This window comes from Galeopterus variegatus, unplaced genomic scaffold, assembly GCF_000696425.1.
Source record: "Galeopterus variegatus unplaced genomic scaffold, G_variegatus-3.0.2 Scaffold0, whole genome shotgun sequence".
Classification (NCBI taxonomy): domain Eukaryota; kingdom Metazoa; phylum Chordata; class Mammalia; order Dermoptera; family Cynocephalidae; genus Galeopterus; species Galeopterus variegatus.
The window spans coordinates 2,607,963-2,627,637 of NW_007726111.1; the positions used below are offsets into that span (position 1 = coordinate 2,607,963).

At 34.7% G+C, this 19,675-nt stretch overlaps 1 protein-coding gene across 1 annotated transcript in view; it reads left to right on the top strand.

The window, feature by feature from the left end:
- The window catches only part of CACNA2D1 (calcium channel, voltage-dependent, alpha 2/delta subunit 1), a 480,749-nt gene that overhangs the window by 254,157 nt on the left and 206,917 nt on the right, over positions 1-19,675 (top strand). The window contains exon 4 of the mRNA XM_008568138.1: positions 639-698. Coding sequence (XP_008566360.1) covers positions 639-698 — 60 coding nt within the window. The remainder of the gene's footprint in view (positions 1-638; positions 699-19,675) is intronic.

A 19,675-nucleotide genomic window follows, 5' to 3' on the forward strand; every position in this document is an offset into this window, starting at 1 on the left:
GAATTCTCTAGCTAACTACTTTAGCATACAAGACTAAAGGTGAAATAGAGCCATTTTCAAATGTGTAGATTCTGAGAGAGCTGACTCTCTTACCAATGATCTCTGAAAGAACTACTAAAAGTACTTCAGCAAAGAGAAAATTATTACATTTTTGTGATTTTTGGTAAAAACCAAATATGCTATTAAGACGGTGCCTAATATTGTGCTTAGAACATAGCACATACTTCTTTATCTCTCAGTGTCACTTCATTTCCACTTATGAAAATATATGCTACAAAAGTATTTAATAAAAACAAGATTGGACCAAAATTAGCATACTCTCTTATATAAAAATTTTTCTGAGACTGAAATACTAGTCATTGAAAGAAAGCACTCGTAGAGGACACTACTAATTATGATGGCAGAGGTAGTAAATTTGATGGTATTCAAGAAAAGTATGTTATTTACATTGCTAAGGCGTAAATACACAAACATCAACTTTAGAAGGTTATAGTATTAAATGATTTAGAATTTATGAATCATAAATAAGAAGTTTTCTGCTTTTTATGTCATCATAATTGATTAGAAAACCCACTTTATGTAACAACTACTTGTTTATGTGGTCATTTGAATTCTAAGATTTATTGTTTCTTTTTCAGCGCCTGGCTTTGGAAGCGGAGAAAGTTCAAGCAGCCCACCAGTGGAGGGAGGATTTTGCAGTAAGGACCCTTTTTAACCATTTGATTTAAGTAGATTGACATGTTGTGTTTGGATGATTATGATCACATTAAAAATATTTTTTAGTAATAGAATCTTTTGGTGTTATGGGGTCAAAAAATAGCCCTACTTTAGTTGCTTTTTAAAAAATTGCTTTTGGGTATCCAGGGCCAATTAAGTTGTTCCAAATGTTCTTATTCATGTTTCATATTTTAAAAAATTTTGTTTTTCTTAATGTTTTCCCATACTTAACTGTATTTATAAAATATGTTTAAAATAGCATTAAATTACAATGTTTGTAGATATTATGAATATACTTTGTTGTTCAAAAAAGCTCCCTTCCTTGCATTAAAGTTGTTTGGTAGTCTTTCAAGTCATTTATTGGTTATATGTCCTTTTCAGTGGTCTGAAGAGCAATAATGTGGAGAGAATAACTTGCCCAGGAGGGTTGTAGTGATGCCTTTTATGCAATTGGTATCATTTCATTTAACTATTTTTTATTGTTTTCTGGATATAAGATTTCCTTTCCCAAATAAATTGTAAACTCTTTAATAATGAGCTCATTAACATTAAATTAATATTTTGGCAATGATTTTTTTTCTACTTACTGAAGTAATGAGTGACCACAACATGTAACACAAAAACACTCAGTGCATGTTAGCTATTACTACATTTTATTGACTCCAAGTTGTCATCAGTTGTAAGGCTCTCTATCCATTTTATGTATTTCTAAGAAAAATTTAGCCAATGAAATTATGATACACCAGCAATTTTAAGATGTGTTCTTATTTGTGAGATGTCAAAATGTGAAAATATTTATTTTGAAATTTAACCCTCTTGTCTACTCTATCAGTGCATGTATCCGTGTAACAGCACTGCTAGGAAAAGTCATGTAAGAAGACAAATCAGTCCCACAGTGACACACAAGCCATTACTAAATTTTATATAGTTAAGTAGAAAATAAGTGTTCTATCTAGTAAGAGTTAGGCGTTCTTAGCAAATAGTAAGCACCATGAGGGAGAACTCTTGAACAAATTCTGGTTCTTTATTTTCTCCTAGATTATCTCACAATTTATTTAGGACCTATGAACATATTGATTAACATCACAAGAGACTGTTAAAGGAAAAACAAGTTACGCTACTTTGGAACCCTTCAACTAATTTCCTGTGTACTCTTCTTGACGTGATGAATGATGTTCACAGGACACATACCTGTCACAGTTTGGAACTGAGAATTCATATTTTCCTTATCTTACCATGCATAATATCTTTACAATAGCCCTTCCCTTTGAAATATTATGGAACGATAGAGTGTTGACATATAGTGGTGATTTTATACTTGGAGAATAGAGCCCAAATGAAGATTGCCTAATCTTAAAACTTGTAAGTAAAAAGTACAAAAATAAGACACTTTTCCCTTTTTATTTTTTCTGATGAACTAGGTGGTGCTTTACTTCATAGATATGACAAGTTTAAATAAATCCTCTAAGGCCAGAGTACAATTCAAATTCGTGGTTGGAAATCAGAAATCATCAACATTAAGTCTCTCCTTATTTTCTGAGAGCACACAATACGATTGCAAATTTTATCAATATTTTAACCAAATATTTAAAAATGTTTAGTTTGGAGTTAAATGCTCCCATCTTCCAAAAGGTCCTCTTTTTAAACTTTATATCCTTTTATCTTTTAAGGTATTTAACTATTTGCATCAGTGCAATAGTTATTTAATGCCATCCTTTAATAATTTAACACTATGATGACTTAGAAGTCAGAAATAATTTCCTAAAAGGTACATTAACATTTCAAAAAGAAATATAATATTTTGCTTCTTCTCTCAAGTATAAATAGGCAAGTTTCATTAATATTACTTAGGCAAAATGTTGATTAACATTCCCTACCATGTAATGTAGAGAAATCTTAGGAACAACGAGAACAAAAGAGAAAGCACTAATACGCTGGCAGCAACAAAGGGCTCATGTAATTCACACTCTGCCTCAGCTCCATTCAATTCCCAACTGAATATACAATTGAGGGAACAAAGGGCATACACTCTAAATGGATTAAGATTTATGCGGTCATGCATTTACAAGTTCAAACCAATATTTGTAAATAAGCTATGTCTCCCATCTGCCTTTCAGGTCTCCATGCAACTTATGGGTGTTAATGGTGACATTTCATGTCACTTATGATGGACAAATTATTTTATTAAGGGCAGGTGGGAGAAGGAAAAAGAGCTTGGAATACTAATTGTTCCGCATGAAATAATTGCTATTATTTCTACCAAACAGATCTTTTCCAATTACATTTGAAATCTCATTTGATTGCATTGCAATGGTTGGTTAACTAAAGTAATTTTGTTTTCAACTAAGCCTGCAATATTAATTGTACTTATACATGTATAAACATAAGGGGTGCCTAATTTGTATTTTAATAAGTAGGATCTTTATGTATGGCTTATTAGCACCAGCTTGTTACTGTGCGGGCTGAGTTCAGACATCTAGAAATTAGCCAGTAAATAAAACAGTTGAAGAGCACTTTTTAGCTTCAGTTACACAGAGAAACTAAATTAGAAGATGTATATTTTTCTAGTGAAGTTGCATGTTATTGAGTGTCAATCAGGTTAATTTAGTTCTTCAGTATAGCTTTAGTTTTATAATTATAAAAAATTTTAAATCACTTTGCCAAATCATATTTTGAAATGTTGCCTTAAAAATTATAATATTTAAAATTTTGTGTTTATGAGTAGAATTAACAGGCACTGACATTATGTACTTAATTATTTCATCTATCCTTATTCATTTTTTGAAATTGCATCATTCTTGTTGATTGATTGCAGCACAAACAACTGTGAATATATGAAATGGGAAAACACACTGTATTTATTTTGGTTACAACGTACAAAGAAAAAACGCTATTCTAAATTACAATGTGGTACGTATGGGTTCTAAGTATGAAAGAACTGGCTTTTAGGGGTAAAAAGTGGGGTAGTATCATTCTGTCTTAATGAATAAATTAATATAATCACCAAAATGATTTCAATCACTGGCTTGATTTAGTTTTTCTTTCTTAGTTTCTACCTTTGGTTGAACTGCCCTTGTGGAATCAAGAACTTGCATATCTTAATGTTTTTGTAACATTTCTGCTGTGTAGGGAAAGTTTTTTATTAATGTTTTTCTTAAGTCTTGGGAATCTATCCTCATCAGGACGGATTAAAAGGAGCCACAATACAAAATTGATTTACACCAAAATTTTGGGAAACCAATTTAATGGAAAGGAATCAGGCTAATTTATGGTACCTTACTGTTTTTGTTTACGCACACATGTAAATAAATACCCATGGTAGGATTACATACCAGAATAAGAAATAATAACAATGCGCTTTAAATTGTTAGTTATCCTAGGTGATAACCTGTATCTTTTGTTTCTTATATTGAAAAGAAGCAAAATATTTTACCCTTAATTACCTAGCCAAAAACATTGGTTTCATTTTTAATATTTTAAAATATTTTCTGATGGTCTCCCTGACCTCATTTTCTATTATTTCGAGTAAAGCCAAGGTCACGTAGTGCGTGATAGAACAGTAGAAGTCCTGACAGTAAGACCATGATGATATGTCCTGTGATAATGCAAATTTAGATATAAACGGAGCTGGTAAATTTCTTTCTTTTCCTCCTTGTGGGGGAGGGAGGAGTTAAACAGGAAAATTTAAAAGGTGGATTGATATCCCTGACTTAGAAAATGGAGAGGTGGAAGGTGGGTCTTTATATTTTTCAGGACTAATCTGCTGCCTTGTTATCCTAGGATTGAGAGGACGAAAATAGTACTAAATTATCGGGAGATTCCTGTAATTGCTGCCAATGTTCTAAAAATTCCAGCCATGCAGAGCACCCAGAATCATTCTCATTGAAATTAAAGCTGGAGTCAATTACTGCCACCAGCTGGTGCCAAACTGCAGCTGTCACACAGAGGGTTTTTTGTTTTTGTTTTTGGTGGCTGGCCTGTACAGGGATCGAACCCCGGACCTTGGTGTTATCAGCACTGTGCTCTAACCAGTTGAGCAGCCAGCCAAAAGAGGGCTTTTGAACTCTGAGGTTTCATTAACCTCTATAACTTGAGCTACACTTTATCAAAATTTTTGGACACAACTTAATGTTCATTAAAGTGGGAGTTTACTATATTAATTTCTGAACCACAAAATAAAAAGATAAAAATGTATAGCATTACAGATGACTGTAATTTACATATAATGCCTAGTCTACAGAGATTTACTAGATAAAATGGCATCCATATCACTTTCTTGTTTAAAAATCTTCAGTGACTCTCCATTTAGTATACATTCTGGCCCCATCTAACTTTTTCCTATATGTTGTATCATAACATTTCCCCAACAGCTATTACCATTCTCTGGAAATTCTAAGCCCCAGAGTAAATTACTTGATGTTTCCCTTTAATAACATAGATTTTTTTTTTTACCTTCAGACCTTTTGATAATCTGCCTAGAAATCTCTTCCCTCTCTCACAAATTTCCTCATGGCTTTGATTGACCAATGTTGGATTTGTTGTCTCTTTTATATGGTTCCCTAATGCCCACTTATTCAAGTATAAACTCACTGCATAATTTTCCTTTCTCCACATTTTCACCACTACAATGTAAACTTCCTAGTGATAAGAACTGTGGCTAATGCATTACTAAGGAAACCATGGTCTAACGATGCATGTAACTAAAAAAAAATTTTCTTGTAGTATTGGGATATCTATTTTTACTAGTAAACATTGTCAATATTACTGGAGAGATAATGAAAAATTTGTTTGAAGTGCACTTTTGTCTGAATATATTTACCCACAGCTGTGGCATAGAGACAGAGCATTGTGCCTGGAGTTATGTAAATCTACTTCAGATATGGGCTCTGCCAACAACTTACTATGCAGTTTTGGCAAAATAATAGCCTCTTTGAATATCTTTTTCTTTTTTTTTTATAGAAAAAGTCTTGGCTTTATGGTCTCCACCAGCATAATTATCTGTGTAAGATGTTCAGTAATTGTCCCTCTGTGCTTCCACGAGCACTGTCTCTCTTCCAAGGAAAATATTTCTAGAAAACGCAGGGTTTGTCTCAGGTGTTCGCAAGCAGGTTGGCACAGTCCCTTGATGGATATTCACCAAGTCTAGCGAGCATCTGCCAGCTGCTGTTACCGTTGTGCTCTGTTTGCCATTGTTGCATCCCAGACTGCCAAGTCCTTGAGCTAGAGTCATTAGTGTGCTCCATGCAGAAACAGTGTGACTAACCCTATTCCCAGCCCTAGAGGTTTTTGATCCCTAGGGCCCTGAAACTAATTCTCATACTATCTGTGTCACAAAGTTCCTGAAGAAAACAGTTCATTCATCATTTATTTAATCATTCTCTCTAGGAGGGCAAAAACACCGTTCGTTAGGAGGCTTTATTCCGTTATCCTCATCTTCTCAATGTCCCTGTGAACTCTTGTCCATATGTTTCTCCTTTAGGAAACAGTCAGTGGACCTCCAACAAATGAATGCAAGAAAAGAGATTTCTGATCATTTGCCAACCTATACATCTATTGTCATAGTTCAGGTTGAGTCTGGAGGATCCTATTGTGACATACATTCATATCTCCATAAAGTTGTTTTGAAATCAAATGGGGAAACTTATATAATATGCCTTGCACTTTGGAAGGTCTTCAGTGATATTTTTAATATAGGGACACTATCTCCTTCTATATTTATTTCTTCCAACAATTTGGAGAGTGGAGAGACAAATACATATTTCCATTTACTGTAGATCCTTAAGTTCTGGGGCGACAACTCTATTCCCAGACATAATTTTTGTATTGAGAATAACATCAAATGTTGGAATAATTTCAATTTGGTGGAGTTACAGATATGTTAATGGCTCTGCTAATATTGCTATAAGAAAGAGGATTTTCCAGGAATTGAAGACCTGGCCTGAAACCTTTCTTCCTAAAACGCTGACAATGTAGTGAAACTTGGAGCTATAAAATACCAGAAGCAAAGTATGAGAGGCAGGAAATACATGTAGGCTGTGGGGTTCAGTCACTAGTGGAACGTGTCTTGACATTGGGAGCTGCCAAGGAGTGCTAACCCTGGGGACTGACGGCTTGGTAGACTGGTTTCAGTGGAGGGATACTATTTGTCCAGAATACTGAAAAGGTTCTGGATGATGTTGGTTGAGAGTAAGCATTGCAACCAAAAGCTCATTGAAAAAAGATGTCTCTAAATAGACAGAAGATGCTTTTAAGAGATCTCTGGTTTAAGCTTAGAGGTTAATAAAAAAGACAACCTAGATAATATTCATCTGCAAATTTTAAAAAGGTATATAACTGGATTTTAGTACTGGATTTGATTACATATTAAAGAAATGTTACAGGGATTTAGGGGAATGACCGACTCTCCCCAGCTGTGCAAAATGACCTACTTCTTTAAATGTCATGCCTTTTGTCTGTAGGCATCTGATGTCTTCCAGTCTTCCAAACCAGCCTGACAGTGGATTTATTTCTTACACTATTCTCTCTCTAATTAGTCAACATTTTTTTGCCTTTCACTTTTTCATCAACATAAATACCGACTCCAGTATCTTCTACCATTAAACACAAAACCAAAAACTATTGCCCCCCTATATTTGCCACATTCCTTTACTGTTCTATACTGCAAGTCTCAAGAGGTGTGGACCTACACCATCTCTCCATCTTCACCTTCACTCACTGGCCAGCCTCCTTCAATTTGACTTCAAATTTCTGTGGCGAACTTTCTTTGTAATTCACAACTACCTCTCTGTCATCAAGTCCAATGGCCATTTTCTATTTATCTTTATACTTGGTCTTTCTTCATTATTTTAATGCACCACATTACTATTTTTTCTTTTGTCAAACACTTTCTTCTTAGTTTTCAGGAAACACCACTTTCCTGGTTTTCCTGTTTTCTCACTATCCATTCCTTCTAAATCTTCTTTTTAGTTCCTCTTTCATTACAGTATCTCTAATGGTGTCTAAATTTAGGACACAGTCTTTGCCCTTTCTTCTTTAATGCTCATAATTTCTCTCAAGACACCTCATCCATTTTATTGAGTTTAGATATAATTCCACGCAAATCTCCTTTCTGAGCTCTAGGCTTAGTTATCCAACTGCACACTTGCTGTTTCCACTGAGCTCTCTGACTGGCACATTAAGACTAACATTTATTATGTTTTCCCTCAGTATCCTGATCATCTGTTAATTTTTCCATCTCAGATGATATCACCTTCTTCCCAGTTAATATAGCCAAAATTAAGGAGTAATTCTTAATTCTTCCCTCTGCCATAACCCCACATGGAGTTTTCATCTGCAGATTTTTTCAATTCTAACCCCAAAATGCATCATGCAAGCATTCATTTCTCTTTATCTCTGCTACCACCATTTTTGTTCAAAACGTCCACATCCTACAGGCAGATTAACCTTGAAATTGTTAATCAAATTGTGAATCAAAGAATCCACTCTACTATCCTGTGGTATCCACAAACTTGTATCACAGAATTGTAGTGATGGGGTTTAGGACATGCAATACAAATTATTTTAAGGTGAAGGAATTGTGGAAAACTGCAGAAACAGTGCCCTTCTTTCCTGAAGCAGGTCCTAAGATCCTTATTTGAGAGGTGCCCACCGTGTACTGGGAGGAAAGGAACATCCTTATTTCTGAAAACACAGGGACACAGAAGAATCTGAAAAAAACAGGGCTTGGTAAGTTTTCTCCAGTTTATTACCATTAGGTCATACTTTTTTTATCCAATCATACTTCTCCACAACTGTCCACTTCTCCATCAAACCTACCATAAAAAATTTACAGGTTTTTCTGCTTTTTTTTTTTTTTTTTGGTTCTTTATTTCCTTATGTAGTCTCCCATGTCACATAAGATTTATATTAAATAAATTTCTATGCTTTTCTCTTGTTAAACTGCCTTTTGTTAAAGGAACCTCAGCCATGACCCTAAGACGGCATGGAAATATATCTCTTTTTCCCTATAGTAGTGACCCAACATATACATAGGAAAATAAGATTTTAGTCCATCAATTAAATAGAAGAGAATGAGTCTTTTTAAAAAATCAATAGACAATTTTATAAGACAGTGGGAAAAGGTAGCTTTGTATATTCTTTTGAAGTGAACATTTTTTAAGACCAACTAAAATGAACAGATTATAAAATTTTAAACCAATAAGTCAGCCAAATATCAGAATCAAGTAGTGTAGGTAACATAAACCTGAATTTAGAAAGCAATGGGCTGGTTTTCTCAAGCCACCCATGAAAAATATGTCTATGTAGCAGCAACCAAAATAAAATTCAGGCAACACAGTAACAACTAGATTATATATAGATAGATTATATATATATAACTTTTAGCCAAAATTAATGATAGAAAATGTGGTTTTATGTAAGTACAGGTTTAAACTAACAATTGCAAAATGCCCGCTTCTGCTTTGTCCGAAGACATATTCTGGCCCAAGAAACAGAGTAATCAAGAGAACTTGTAATTGAATGCAAAAGAAAATCAGTAATCATGGTATTGTAGTATCATGTGTCATGGGATATGTTATGTTTATTAAATTAGTAGATTTCAAAAATTATAAAATTGCTACATAACAAAACCGCTTTATTTTTATTTTGTTGTACTCTTTCTTCACTGCGAGGATAGCTCTCCTGGGGACCTTCTAAGAATCAACTGAAAGGCTTTTACTTTTTCGCAGTTCCTCCTATGCCCTCCCATCAAGGTTCTCAGTGACTCCCTGTGGCGATGGAGCCAAGACATTGTGAATCCCATTGCAGTGAGCTAGTGTACCTAATGGGCATGTGGCCTGTCATGTGTGTTGAGATTGAATAATGTTTGCCCTCCACTAACTGGATGGCTTAATAATTATGAAAATAAAAATGAGACTAAGTGTACTTCTAAAGTTTAGAAATAAGGGTCAACTGGTTAAAAAAAATTGATATAGAAAATTATAAGTAGGGCCGGCCCGTGGCTCACTCGGGAGAGTGTGGTGCTGATAACACCAAGGCCCCGGGGTCAGATCCCATATAGGGATGGCTGGTTAGCCCACGGGCTGAGCGTGGTGCTGACAACACCAAGCCGAGGGTTAAGATCCCCTTACCGGTCATCTTTTAAAAAAAAAAAAAAAGAAAATTATAAGTAGGGCCGGCCCGTGGCTCACTCGGGAGAGTGTGGTGCTGATAACACCAAGGCCCCGGGGTCAGATCCCATATAGGGATGGCTGGTTAGCCCACGGGCTGAGCGTGGTGCTGACAACACCAAGCCGAGGGTTAAGATCCCCTTACCGGTCATCTTTTAAAAAAAAAAAAAAAAAGAAAATTATAAGTAATATGAGGCTCAAAAAATCTATTTGAGTTAATACCAAAACAGCAATAATCAGGCTTGCTCAATCACTTCCTTCTGAAAGAATAATTCCTTAATTGTTTTATAAAAATACTTCAAAATCATTAACTTAAAAATTCAAGTGATATAGGTAACTTCAAAAGGAAATTTGAAATCTCCCCAAACCTCCACTAGATATATATTTCTTGATTATGTTTAATGAGCATCATGATGTTCAATTTCTGTTTTTCTTATTTTTCATGTACTTTTTCATGAGATACACCAAAAACTCAGACACATAGTTATATACACATATATGTTTGCGTTTCCTCTCCCCTTCCTCATACCTCCCAAATCTTATTAAATTATTACTTTATATTAAGGTTACTCTTATGTTCTATAACCGTAATTTTCACAGTATTTAATCCTGGTTTTATATTTTGATTTGGATTAAGTGCTATCAGCAGTACTTTTATGATAGCTCTTCCATTACTGACCTTATTTCTTTGTTAATTTTTTTTTTTTTTTTTCGTTTTTTGTCTTTTTTTGTGTCCGGCAACGGATCGCAACCCTCAGTGTCGCGCCCGCACCGGACTGGGACCGGCAACGGGATCGCAAACCTAGGTGCTGCGCCCACACCTCGCTCAGCCAGTGAGCGGGAACCGGTCTGTATGTGGGATCCGAACCCTCGGCGGGAGTGCCGCCACGCTCCCAAGCGGCGCCACGCTCCCAAGCGGCGCACTGTAGCAGTGCGCCACCGGGCCGGCCCAAATTTTTTCTTTTTAAATTCATAATTTGATTGGATCTTGTTGTCAAGTGCTTGATCAAGAAAAGTACTGAAGTGCTTTAAGCCCTGATTTCTTGTATGTTTGAGAATATCTTGGCATTTCGTTTTGGACTTGAAGGAAGGCTTGCCTAATGTATTTCTTTCCTCAAAAATTTGAGACATTGCTTTACTGTCTTCTGTCATGAACAGTGACAGTTTGAAATCAGTCTGTTTACAGTCTCTAGACCCCTTTGTAAATTGACTTGATTTTTTTTTTTTCATTGGTTTCCTAAAGATACATTCTTCATTTTGAGGTTGAATTAGGAATGATATATCTTATTGTTGATTGTTTGGTGTCTTCATGTTAAAGTTTTAATTTTATTTCAGACATGTTTTCTTTCAGCATATTTTTGAATGTGTGTGTGTGTGTGTGCGTGCGTGTGTGTTTTCTCAAGCTCTCTTCTTCAGGAGCATCACTTAGTATTAATTGAGCCACATTTTTTTGTTTTCCATAATTGGTATCTTCTCTATAAGAGTCTTTTAAAACATCTTTCTTCTTTTACATTTCATTCAGTATGATTCCCTGAAGACTGCCTTTGTGATGATCTTTTTTATATACATCTGTGATTTTGTTATTTCATGTAGCTTTTCTCTCTAACCTTGTTTTCTCTCTCCCATTTTTTACTATGTTTGGGCAGCTTCTTTGCCAACTTATGCTGGTTTATAACATCATCTTTTGAACCCCTTTTATCTTTCATTTTTATTTCATTTTTTTCTGGCCATCTCCCCTCCCATTTTAAAGAAGAGGTCTGTAATTTCTCTGAGGCTGGGAAGACTCATGGGTATTAATTCTTCCTTTTATTTTAGAGTTTCATGTCTTTGTTTAGTTTTCCTTTCTTCTTTCCTCTGTCCAAGAAATGGCTATGCATGGGTTCCTGAGTCTCAGAACAAATTAATGATTTGATGGAAGATAATGAAGGGAGGTTAAAGAGAGAAGACACTGAAGTAGTTTAGAGCTTCTTTTCTACTTAGGTGAATAATCTCCAATATCTTACAAAATATGGTTTTCCTTTGCATATTCCAGTCAGTTTTTGTGTTCAAGAAGTCTGAAAACTTATGGTAAAACATGTAAGTTATGAAACAGTCTCTCCCTTTGTTCCAGGAGAGAGCACTTTCCTTTCCTACAGAAAGTTATGTCTTCCTAGTTTGCAAACTATTCGCCAAATAATCTCCTTCTATCTCCGTATTCTTTTCTAGTGAATTTTAGCATTCTGGTATGTATGTATGTATGTATGTACGTATGTATTTATTTTTTTAAAGATGACCAGTAAGGGGATCTTAACCCTTGACTTAGTGTTGTTAGCACCACATTCTCCCAAGTGCGCTAACAGGCCATCACTATATAGGGATCCCAACCCATGGCCTTGGTGTTACCAGCACTGCACTCTCCCGAGTGGGCCACGGGCCAGCCCAGCACTCTGGTATTTAAACAGATACCTTAAAGTTACCCATTGGCACATGAAACATATTGATTTTACTACTCAGAGCATAGTGTGTTGATTTCACTTCATTCAATAAGATATTTTGTCATCTAATATTAAGTCTAAAAATTTTTGAGTGGGGCCGGCCCGTGGCTCACTCGGGAGAGTGTGGTGCTGATAACACCAAGGCCATGGGTTCAGATCCTACGTAGGGATGGCCGGTTAGCTCACTGGGTGAGTGTGGTGCTGACAACACCAAGTCAAGGGTTAAGATCCCTTTACCGGTCATCTTTTAAAAAAATAAATAAATAAATAAATAAAAAATAAAAATTTTTGAGCCATGAGGCAAATAAAAAAAAATATGTATTAATCTGTTTCTGCTGCTTATAACAAAGTACCTGGACCTGGGTAATAATTTATTTTAAAAAATGAAATTTACTGCTGACAGTTTCAGAGGCTGGAAATCCAAAGTCCAGGGAACACATCTGGTGAAGGCCTTCTTTGGTGGTGACTTCAGTGATGGCAGGGTATCACATTGCAAAATGGCAGAACAGAAGGCGACTAACCTCTCAAGTGCTCTTTTTTAAAGCCGTCAAAACCAGCCCCTGACCACTATTATTAATCCATTCACTATAGCATGATCTTACAATCTAATCATTTTTCAAGGCCCCACCTTTCAATTACCATAACAGGGTTTCCCACCCTCAACAGTCAACAGTGGGGATTAAGCTTCAATGAGGTTGGGGGGCATCCAATGTACAGCACATTATATTTAGAAATAACAAACTAATAAATAGGACTGCCAACTAAAGTTCCAGAAAGTTTGGTCATTTCCCATTGTGTAACTTTTAGCCAATTATTTAAGTTCTTTTTTTTTTTTTTTTTTTTTTTTAAAGATGACCAGTAAGGGGATCTTAACCCTTTACTTGGTGTTGTCAGCACCACACTCTCCCAAGTGAGCTAACCGGCCATCCCTATATAGGGATCCAAACCCGTGGCCTTGGTGTTACCAGCACCACACTCTTCTGAGTGAGCCACAGGCCGACCCTCAGTTATTTAATTTCTAAACCACAATTTCCTCATCAATAAAATGTGAATACTATTGGTACTAATAGCACAGAGTTATTTTGATACTTACTTGAAATTATGCATATGAGGTTCACACAGGTCTTTGAGTAGAATCAAGTTTGAATAAAGGAACTGTGAATAATGCTAATTTATTAGAAACTGATGATATTCCAATGTTAGCTAAACAAATATAATTGAAATTCTAATACCAATTGAGCTTATTTTTTTAAAAAAAACTTGGCTTGGATTTCTTCTGTTTGCTTTATAGTGAAATCTGAAAGATGTCTAGCACCCTGCCATCAACAAACACCTTTCACATATACATAATGAATATATTTCACTGAGATTGATTATACTCTCAAAAGTGTTTCCTTTTGAAGCATATTTTTAAAAACTTCCAAAATGAATATATGTGAAATGTTGGGTAATGAAAGTAGTACAGATGAAAATATCCATTTTGATAAATTGTATTCTTGCTTTGGGCAAATATATATTCAGCACAGCTATTTTAAGCTCCTGAAATGTCCTGAAAACATTTCTACCGTCTTAAAGTTTGTATGAATGTTGGAATTCCATTGCCTTACAGCTTACAATTGGCAAAATCTAATAAATTTTACATTTCCACACTTTTTAAAAAAAATCTGAGGTGTTTATATTCTGAGAGGTTTTGGTTTTGAAATAAAGAGCACTAGTTACACTCAAGAGAGAATAGAATTCAGAGTTCAAGTTCTAATAAATCTAAGTATGTTTGGCTCTCCTGCTAAATTCTTTTTTCATAATCCTTGTGTTAAATGAAAATGACCAAATTATATATTCAAGATGACTTAAGCCTATTTCTTTGACTGGAAGGGAAATGAAATGACCTGACAGAGAATATCAATGTTTCTATTATTTTAATATTATAGATGTTAATCTTGAGGCTTCCCAGAAGTTTCTCTATTTTTATAGGTGTTTCTCTGAAATTCTGATTCATAAAGTTCTTACTAATTTAATAACCTGGATTTTAATTCCATAAGCTTTTTCTATCTCATAGGCCTTTGTGGTGACAAGGGGGAATGACAACAGACATGGATAATTTTAATCCACAAATTAAAAAAAATCATATTGTATGTCATTTTCATCAAACTGTTTATTTTTATATCTGAGTGCACACAGAGTAAGCAGCAAGAGAATGTTGCAGAAGTTTAGAACGTGGGATTCTCTGGCGTGGGGGCTTTGTATGGTCTCCGTGCTGTTTCTTTTCTCAGTACTCTGGAAATGTCAAGGATATTTCATTGATGATTCTAAATTGTCTTCAGCTGTGCTCTGTGACTCACACAAAAAACAGCAATGGCAAGAAAAGCCAAGGTCTAGCTACAAAAGCACTGTGTGGCCACGTTGAAAGCTTTGTGAATTTAGAATGAAGGCAGGCAATTGTACTCTAATTCATAGCTGTGTCTGGGAGTGCCAAGCAGCCATATCTTCCAACAGCTTTTAAGTTCCTCAGAAGATGTAAGATTCAAGGCCACTGTTGAGCAAATTAAATTCATCAAAACATTTCACTTTCAAAGGGTATCAAACATCTACCCTGTGTGGTTTGATAGGAAGTTTATTTAATTATGCTAATGCTAGTCAACTTGGTAATGTGGAAACTGTAAAATCTTAGCAACTTTCATGACAGATTATAATGCATTTGTAAACAGAGGCCTTTGAGAAAAAATCCAAGCACATTTAACTCAGGAAAAAGAAATCTACTCAACTTTTCATTTCATTTCCCCTCTCCATCTCACCTTGCTAAGGAAAAGGTAAAGAAAAAAAATCGTACATGATTAATAGCTTGGTCATTACTTGAAGTTATGTATAATAATCTCTCCGTTGGGGGGAGAAAATGAGTTTGTTTATGTACTGTTATACTAAAAATGATAATTCTTTCTCAGTTATTTCTTTCTTTTTTTTTTTTTTAAGACATACAGTTAATCCAAATGGGGAGGATATATAATTTCCTTTTTTAAAAAAGGTAGGTTAGCAATATATTAATTGGGGATGTGGAGTGAGAGTGGATTTGCATAGAAAATTAGAACTGATTTCCAAGTTGTTTGAAGATTGATTTACCATCTTCTCCCTTGGAAAGGCTGATCTATAAGCAGTAGCTTAAGGTTAACTCCTTTCAAGCTCCCCTGGGGCTTTATGTATGGCAAGGCAGTTTGGTTATAAAGGGCTTCCTGCTGGGATAACTGATACCAAAAGTAAATAGAAACCTAGAGTAAAGAGAAGTCAACAAAACAAGTAATTAAATAGGTATTATTGGCCTTAAATGAACTAAATTTAAAAGCAACGTTTTCTGAATTAAAGCAAAAGTGTAGAAAATTAAGTTGATCATATAATAGACCAACATATTTTGTTTAAAGTTATTTTTTAAAAATTTGTGCCGTTAGGTATTATGTTCTTACATTATTGTATGCAATTAATATTTTAGATCATACATATTAGCACCCAGTCATTAATGGTACAAAAAGTTTTAACTACTTCTCATTCCACTGTTTTATTTTGTTTTGTTTTGTTTTTTGTAAATTGAGTTTTATAAGAATTAGATCAGGGTTAAGTAAAATAGCTAACATTATTAGAGTGTTAATGTATTACTATTAATAGTACCAAAGCAAATATACCATGCTTAACGTATTTCTATCAAAACGTAGTATTTTGCCAATATACTTTACTGTGCTCCTCCCCAGCTTTTAGCTGTGTGTTTCTGCTGCTCTCTAGTGAAATGTACCGTAATGAAGACAGTAATTTGTTATACCCTTTCTTCATGCTGATGAAATCTTATTTTCTGTGCCTTTTCACCTTTTGATTGTCATTTTTTTGGTTCTGTTATCATACTTTGGCTGACTGGCAATAGTCAGAGAGAATTTGAGGAAAGCACAGAGACCACTTTAAATTCTAGCTTTGATGGACTAGTTTCCTTTTGCTAATGGCAGAAAATATTACCTGGGAAGCTCACCACGAGGGAGCATTTTTATACAGAAATTGAGAGATTTAAGATTTAGTATTCCCATACTAAGGATGCTTGTTTGTTTATCAGTATTTACCTCTACAATTAAAAAATATATAGTATGCTAGTGTTATATTAGCAATGAAAAAGGAAGTTAATTTGCTCTAGAGGAAGCCATGTGAGCTTTGGTGTCTGTTGGATCACTATTCACATTTCTCTTTTGGTACTTGTTAACTTTGAGGAATTGGCTTACCTCCCTGAAACTTTACAGTTTCCTCATCTGGAAGTTGTAGTAATATGCATTTTCTTAATATTTGTGGTGCGTACTACATGAAACGGTATAGATTTCCATCCTAAATAAGCAATAAATTGGCACCACATTATTATTATTGTTTATACCTTGTTTTATTGCAGATTAAAAAGATCAACTTGTACTCATTTTTTGAATCACATTTCATACCTCTAACTTCAACAAAGTTCTTTTCTGTATTTTATGTAAGCATGTGTATATGTTTTATGCACATCTCATATTTTTTTTTCACTACTAGAAAGCAAAGTGAGTTCCAGTTAGCACAGTTTCTCTGTTTTCCCCTGTACACGTACAAAGCTCACATTTCTTAAAACATTTCACTTAAAGGTTTGTGCTGGCAAAAAATTTTAAAAATGTAAAAGAAAATGATATTAGAACACTGTCTATTGCCTTGTATGCAAATATATAATACTCATTATGTGTGCAGGCATATGGAGAGAGACAATCAGACACAATATTTAAAGAATCTTTTCATGTTTTCTGAGAAATCACCTTTGACTCTATGCCCATTATGTTTTTCACTGTCCGACAGACTTTGCTTACAGTAAGAAGCTTATTGCTCAAGGCAAAATCTCATTTATTCTTTTCATCATACAAGGAAAGTGATGGTACTGATCATGATTTTCTTTTCTTCCAATCTGTCAAGAAGCTTAAGGCCAAATTTAATGCTTAATTACAGGATTGCAGTCTCTTTTATGGTCTTTTTTTCTCCCTCTAAGTGTTTCTTTTTAAAATTATTATTGCTAAAATATTTAACTGTCCCGTTCAAAGGGTGTTTTTGTAGTTTGCTCTAAGAATGGAATGGTGTAACTTAGAACAATGTTGCTTAATAGGGGTTGGTGGATGGAGAGAGGATTTTAGAAAAATCTCCATCAGAGCTTTTCAAATACAGCTTTCTTGACATCTCAACACACAATACAGTTATAAATCAATGATTGGTTAATTGAACATGAGGAAGTGATCAAATAGACATCAGTGAGAGTTGTAGTTAAAAGCTTTAAGGCATTGGAATTTATAAACATTATGTTTTGTCACAAATTTATATTATATATGTAGAGATCCTATGGACTATTATAACTTTTTTTTTTTTTTTTTGTCTTTTGTCTTTTTTCAGTGTCCGGCAACGGATCGCAACCCTCAGTGTTGCCCCCGTACCGGACCGGGGACCGGCATCGGGATCACAACCCTTGGTGCTGCTCCCGCGCCTCGCTCAGCCAGTGAGCGGGAACCGGTCCGTATGTGGGATCCGAACCCCCGGGCGGGAGCGCCGCCGCGCTTCCCAAGCGGCGCACTATCCAGTGCGCCACCGGGCCGGCCCAACTTTTTATGTGATTTAGCAGTTTTAGATACCACTCTAGTTCCAAAAGTCTTTTAAATGAAGGTTGAAGAAAAATGCTAAAATGAGCAACTTTCAATTGTGCAATTGAGCAATTGCCTTCTATTTATAGAAATTGGAGTTTGAGTGTGTAATGACTAAAATAACTTATTGGAAATAAGATTTAAAAACAAATACATATTTATATTACTAATTTTATATAATTTATTTCATAGCTCTTTCAAGCTTGCTTTGCTTTTTTTTATAAATGACAGTTTACCTTTAGTTTACAAATTTTAAGTGTCTAGAATTTTTCGCAGATAGTTATCAGTCCTTTCATGAATTTTTCAGGAATCTAGGCCCCTAGTCATCTCAACAAAATAGTTGCTAGCAACAAAACTTCAAAAAGGAAGGAAATTACTTAGGAATCACTTAAAACACATAGTTTGCAAGTTTTACCAAGATCCTTAACCCTTTATATATCTTTGACAGCAGGAGTGGTGTCTGGGAAAGTCATTCCATTTGATCTAGTGTGCGAGTTTATAGGGACGGCATAGTCTACAGTTTTCACAAAACTATTTGGTTGGTCAGGTCACAGAAATCTAGCAGGTAAGTGAGATGGTGAATGGTATAGCCATCTTTCCCTCCTATGATTTTTCTCAAACTATCAAAAATTAATAAACTGCTGCTAAGTTATCTGTGACCATTTCAGTATTGCCTCAGTGTATTTCAAAATGAGAATGAAATTAAATAAACAATGCCAGGTAATTCTTCTATATGTAAAATTGGAAGTACCATTGAAGCATACAATGCATTCAATTAAAAGAGTTATTACAACTTTGCAAAACAAACAGAAATACTCCTTGGCATTTCTGGGTAGTTAAGTTATCTAAAGGCTGGGGCAGTTTGTAATTTTGACATCACTCCTTTGAGATCGTTGTTCCAGAGATAATTTCAAAGCTGAGGTTTAGTGATACAGTATCTTTCTCCCCTCCCCCCCAAAAAAACCCCAAATTCCTGCAACAATATTTAATTTTGAAGATCATGAGAAATAATATAAAATCTACATAAATGATATAATAGTATCTTATAAATGAGGGTTGCCAGATTTTGTACATAAAAATATAGGATGCCCAGTTACATTTGAATTTCAGATAAACAACTATCTTTTGTTTGAAACATACTTATACTAAAAAGAATTTAATTAGGTGTCCTGTGTTTTATCTAACAAACCTATATTATAAATACTAAGAGTGTGTAAAGGTCTTACAAGAAATTTCTTAGCCTGAGCTTTCTCAATTTTCTCTATTTATTAAGATCTAATTTCTCGTTTTGAGCAATCTCTAAGCAGTTTCTAAGCAATACTAGGCCAATTACATAACTGTGGTTTCTGTATCATTTAGTTGATGGTAAATGGAAAAGCACATTACGTATATTATCAGCGGTGATTAATCACTTTTAGACTTATCTTGCTCTCTGTCAATATATAGTTTGATAAGTTTACCCTTAGAATGTAAAATTTAGATGATAATTTCACTTGTTCTGTGTTTATTTCACTTGTTCCTTTTAGGTGTTTCTATATCTGTTATATTTTTACTAAACAAACAATTCAAGAAAGTGGATAAAAATATGCACAACATATTGGTGGGAAAAACACCTCCTAAGTTTGCAGAGAGGGAATTGTGTCTGTAAAGGTTA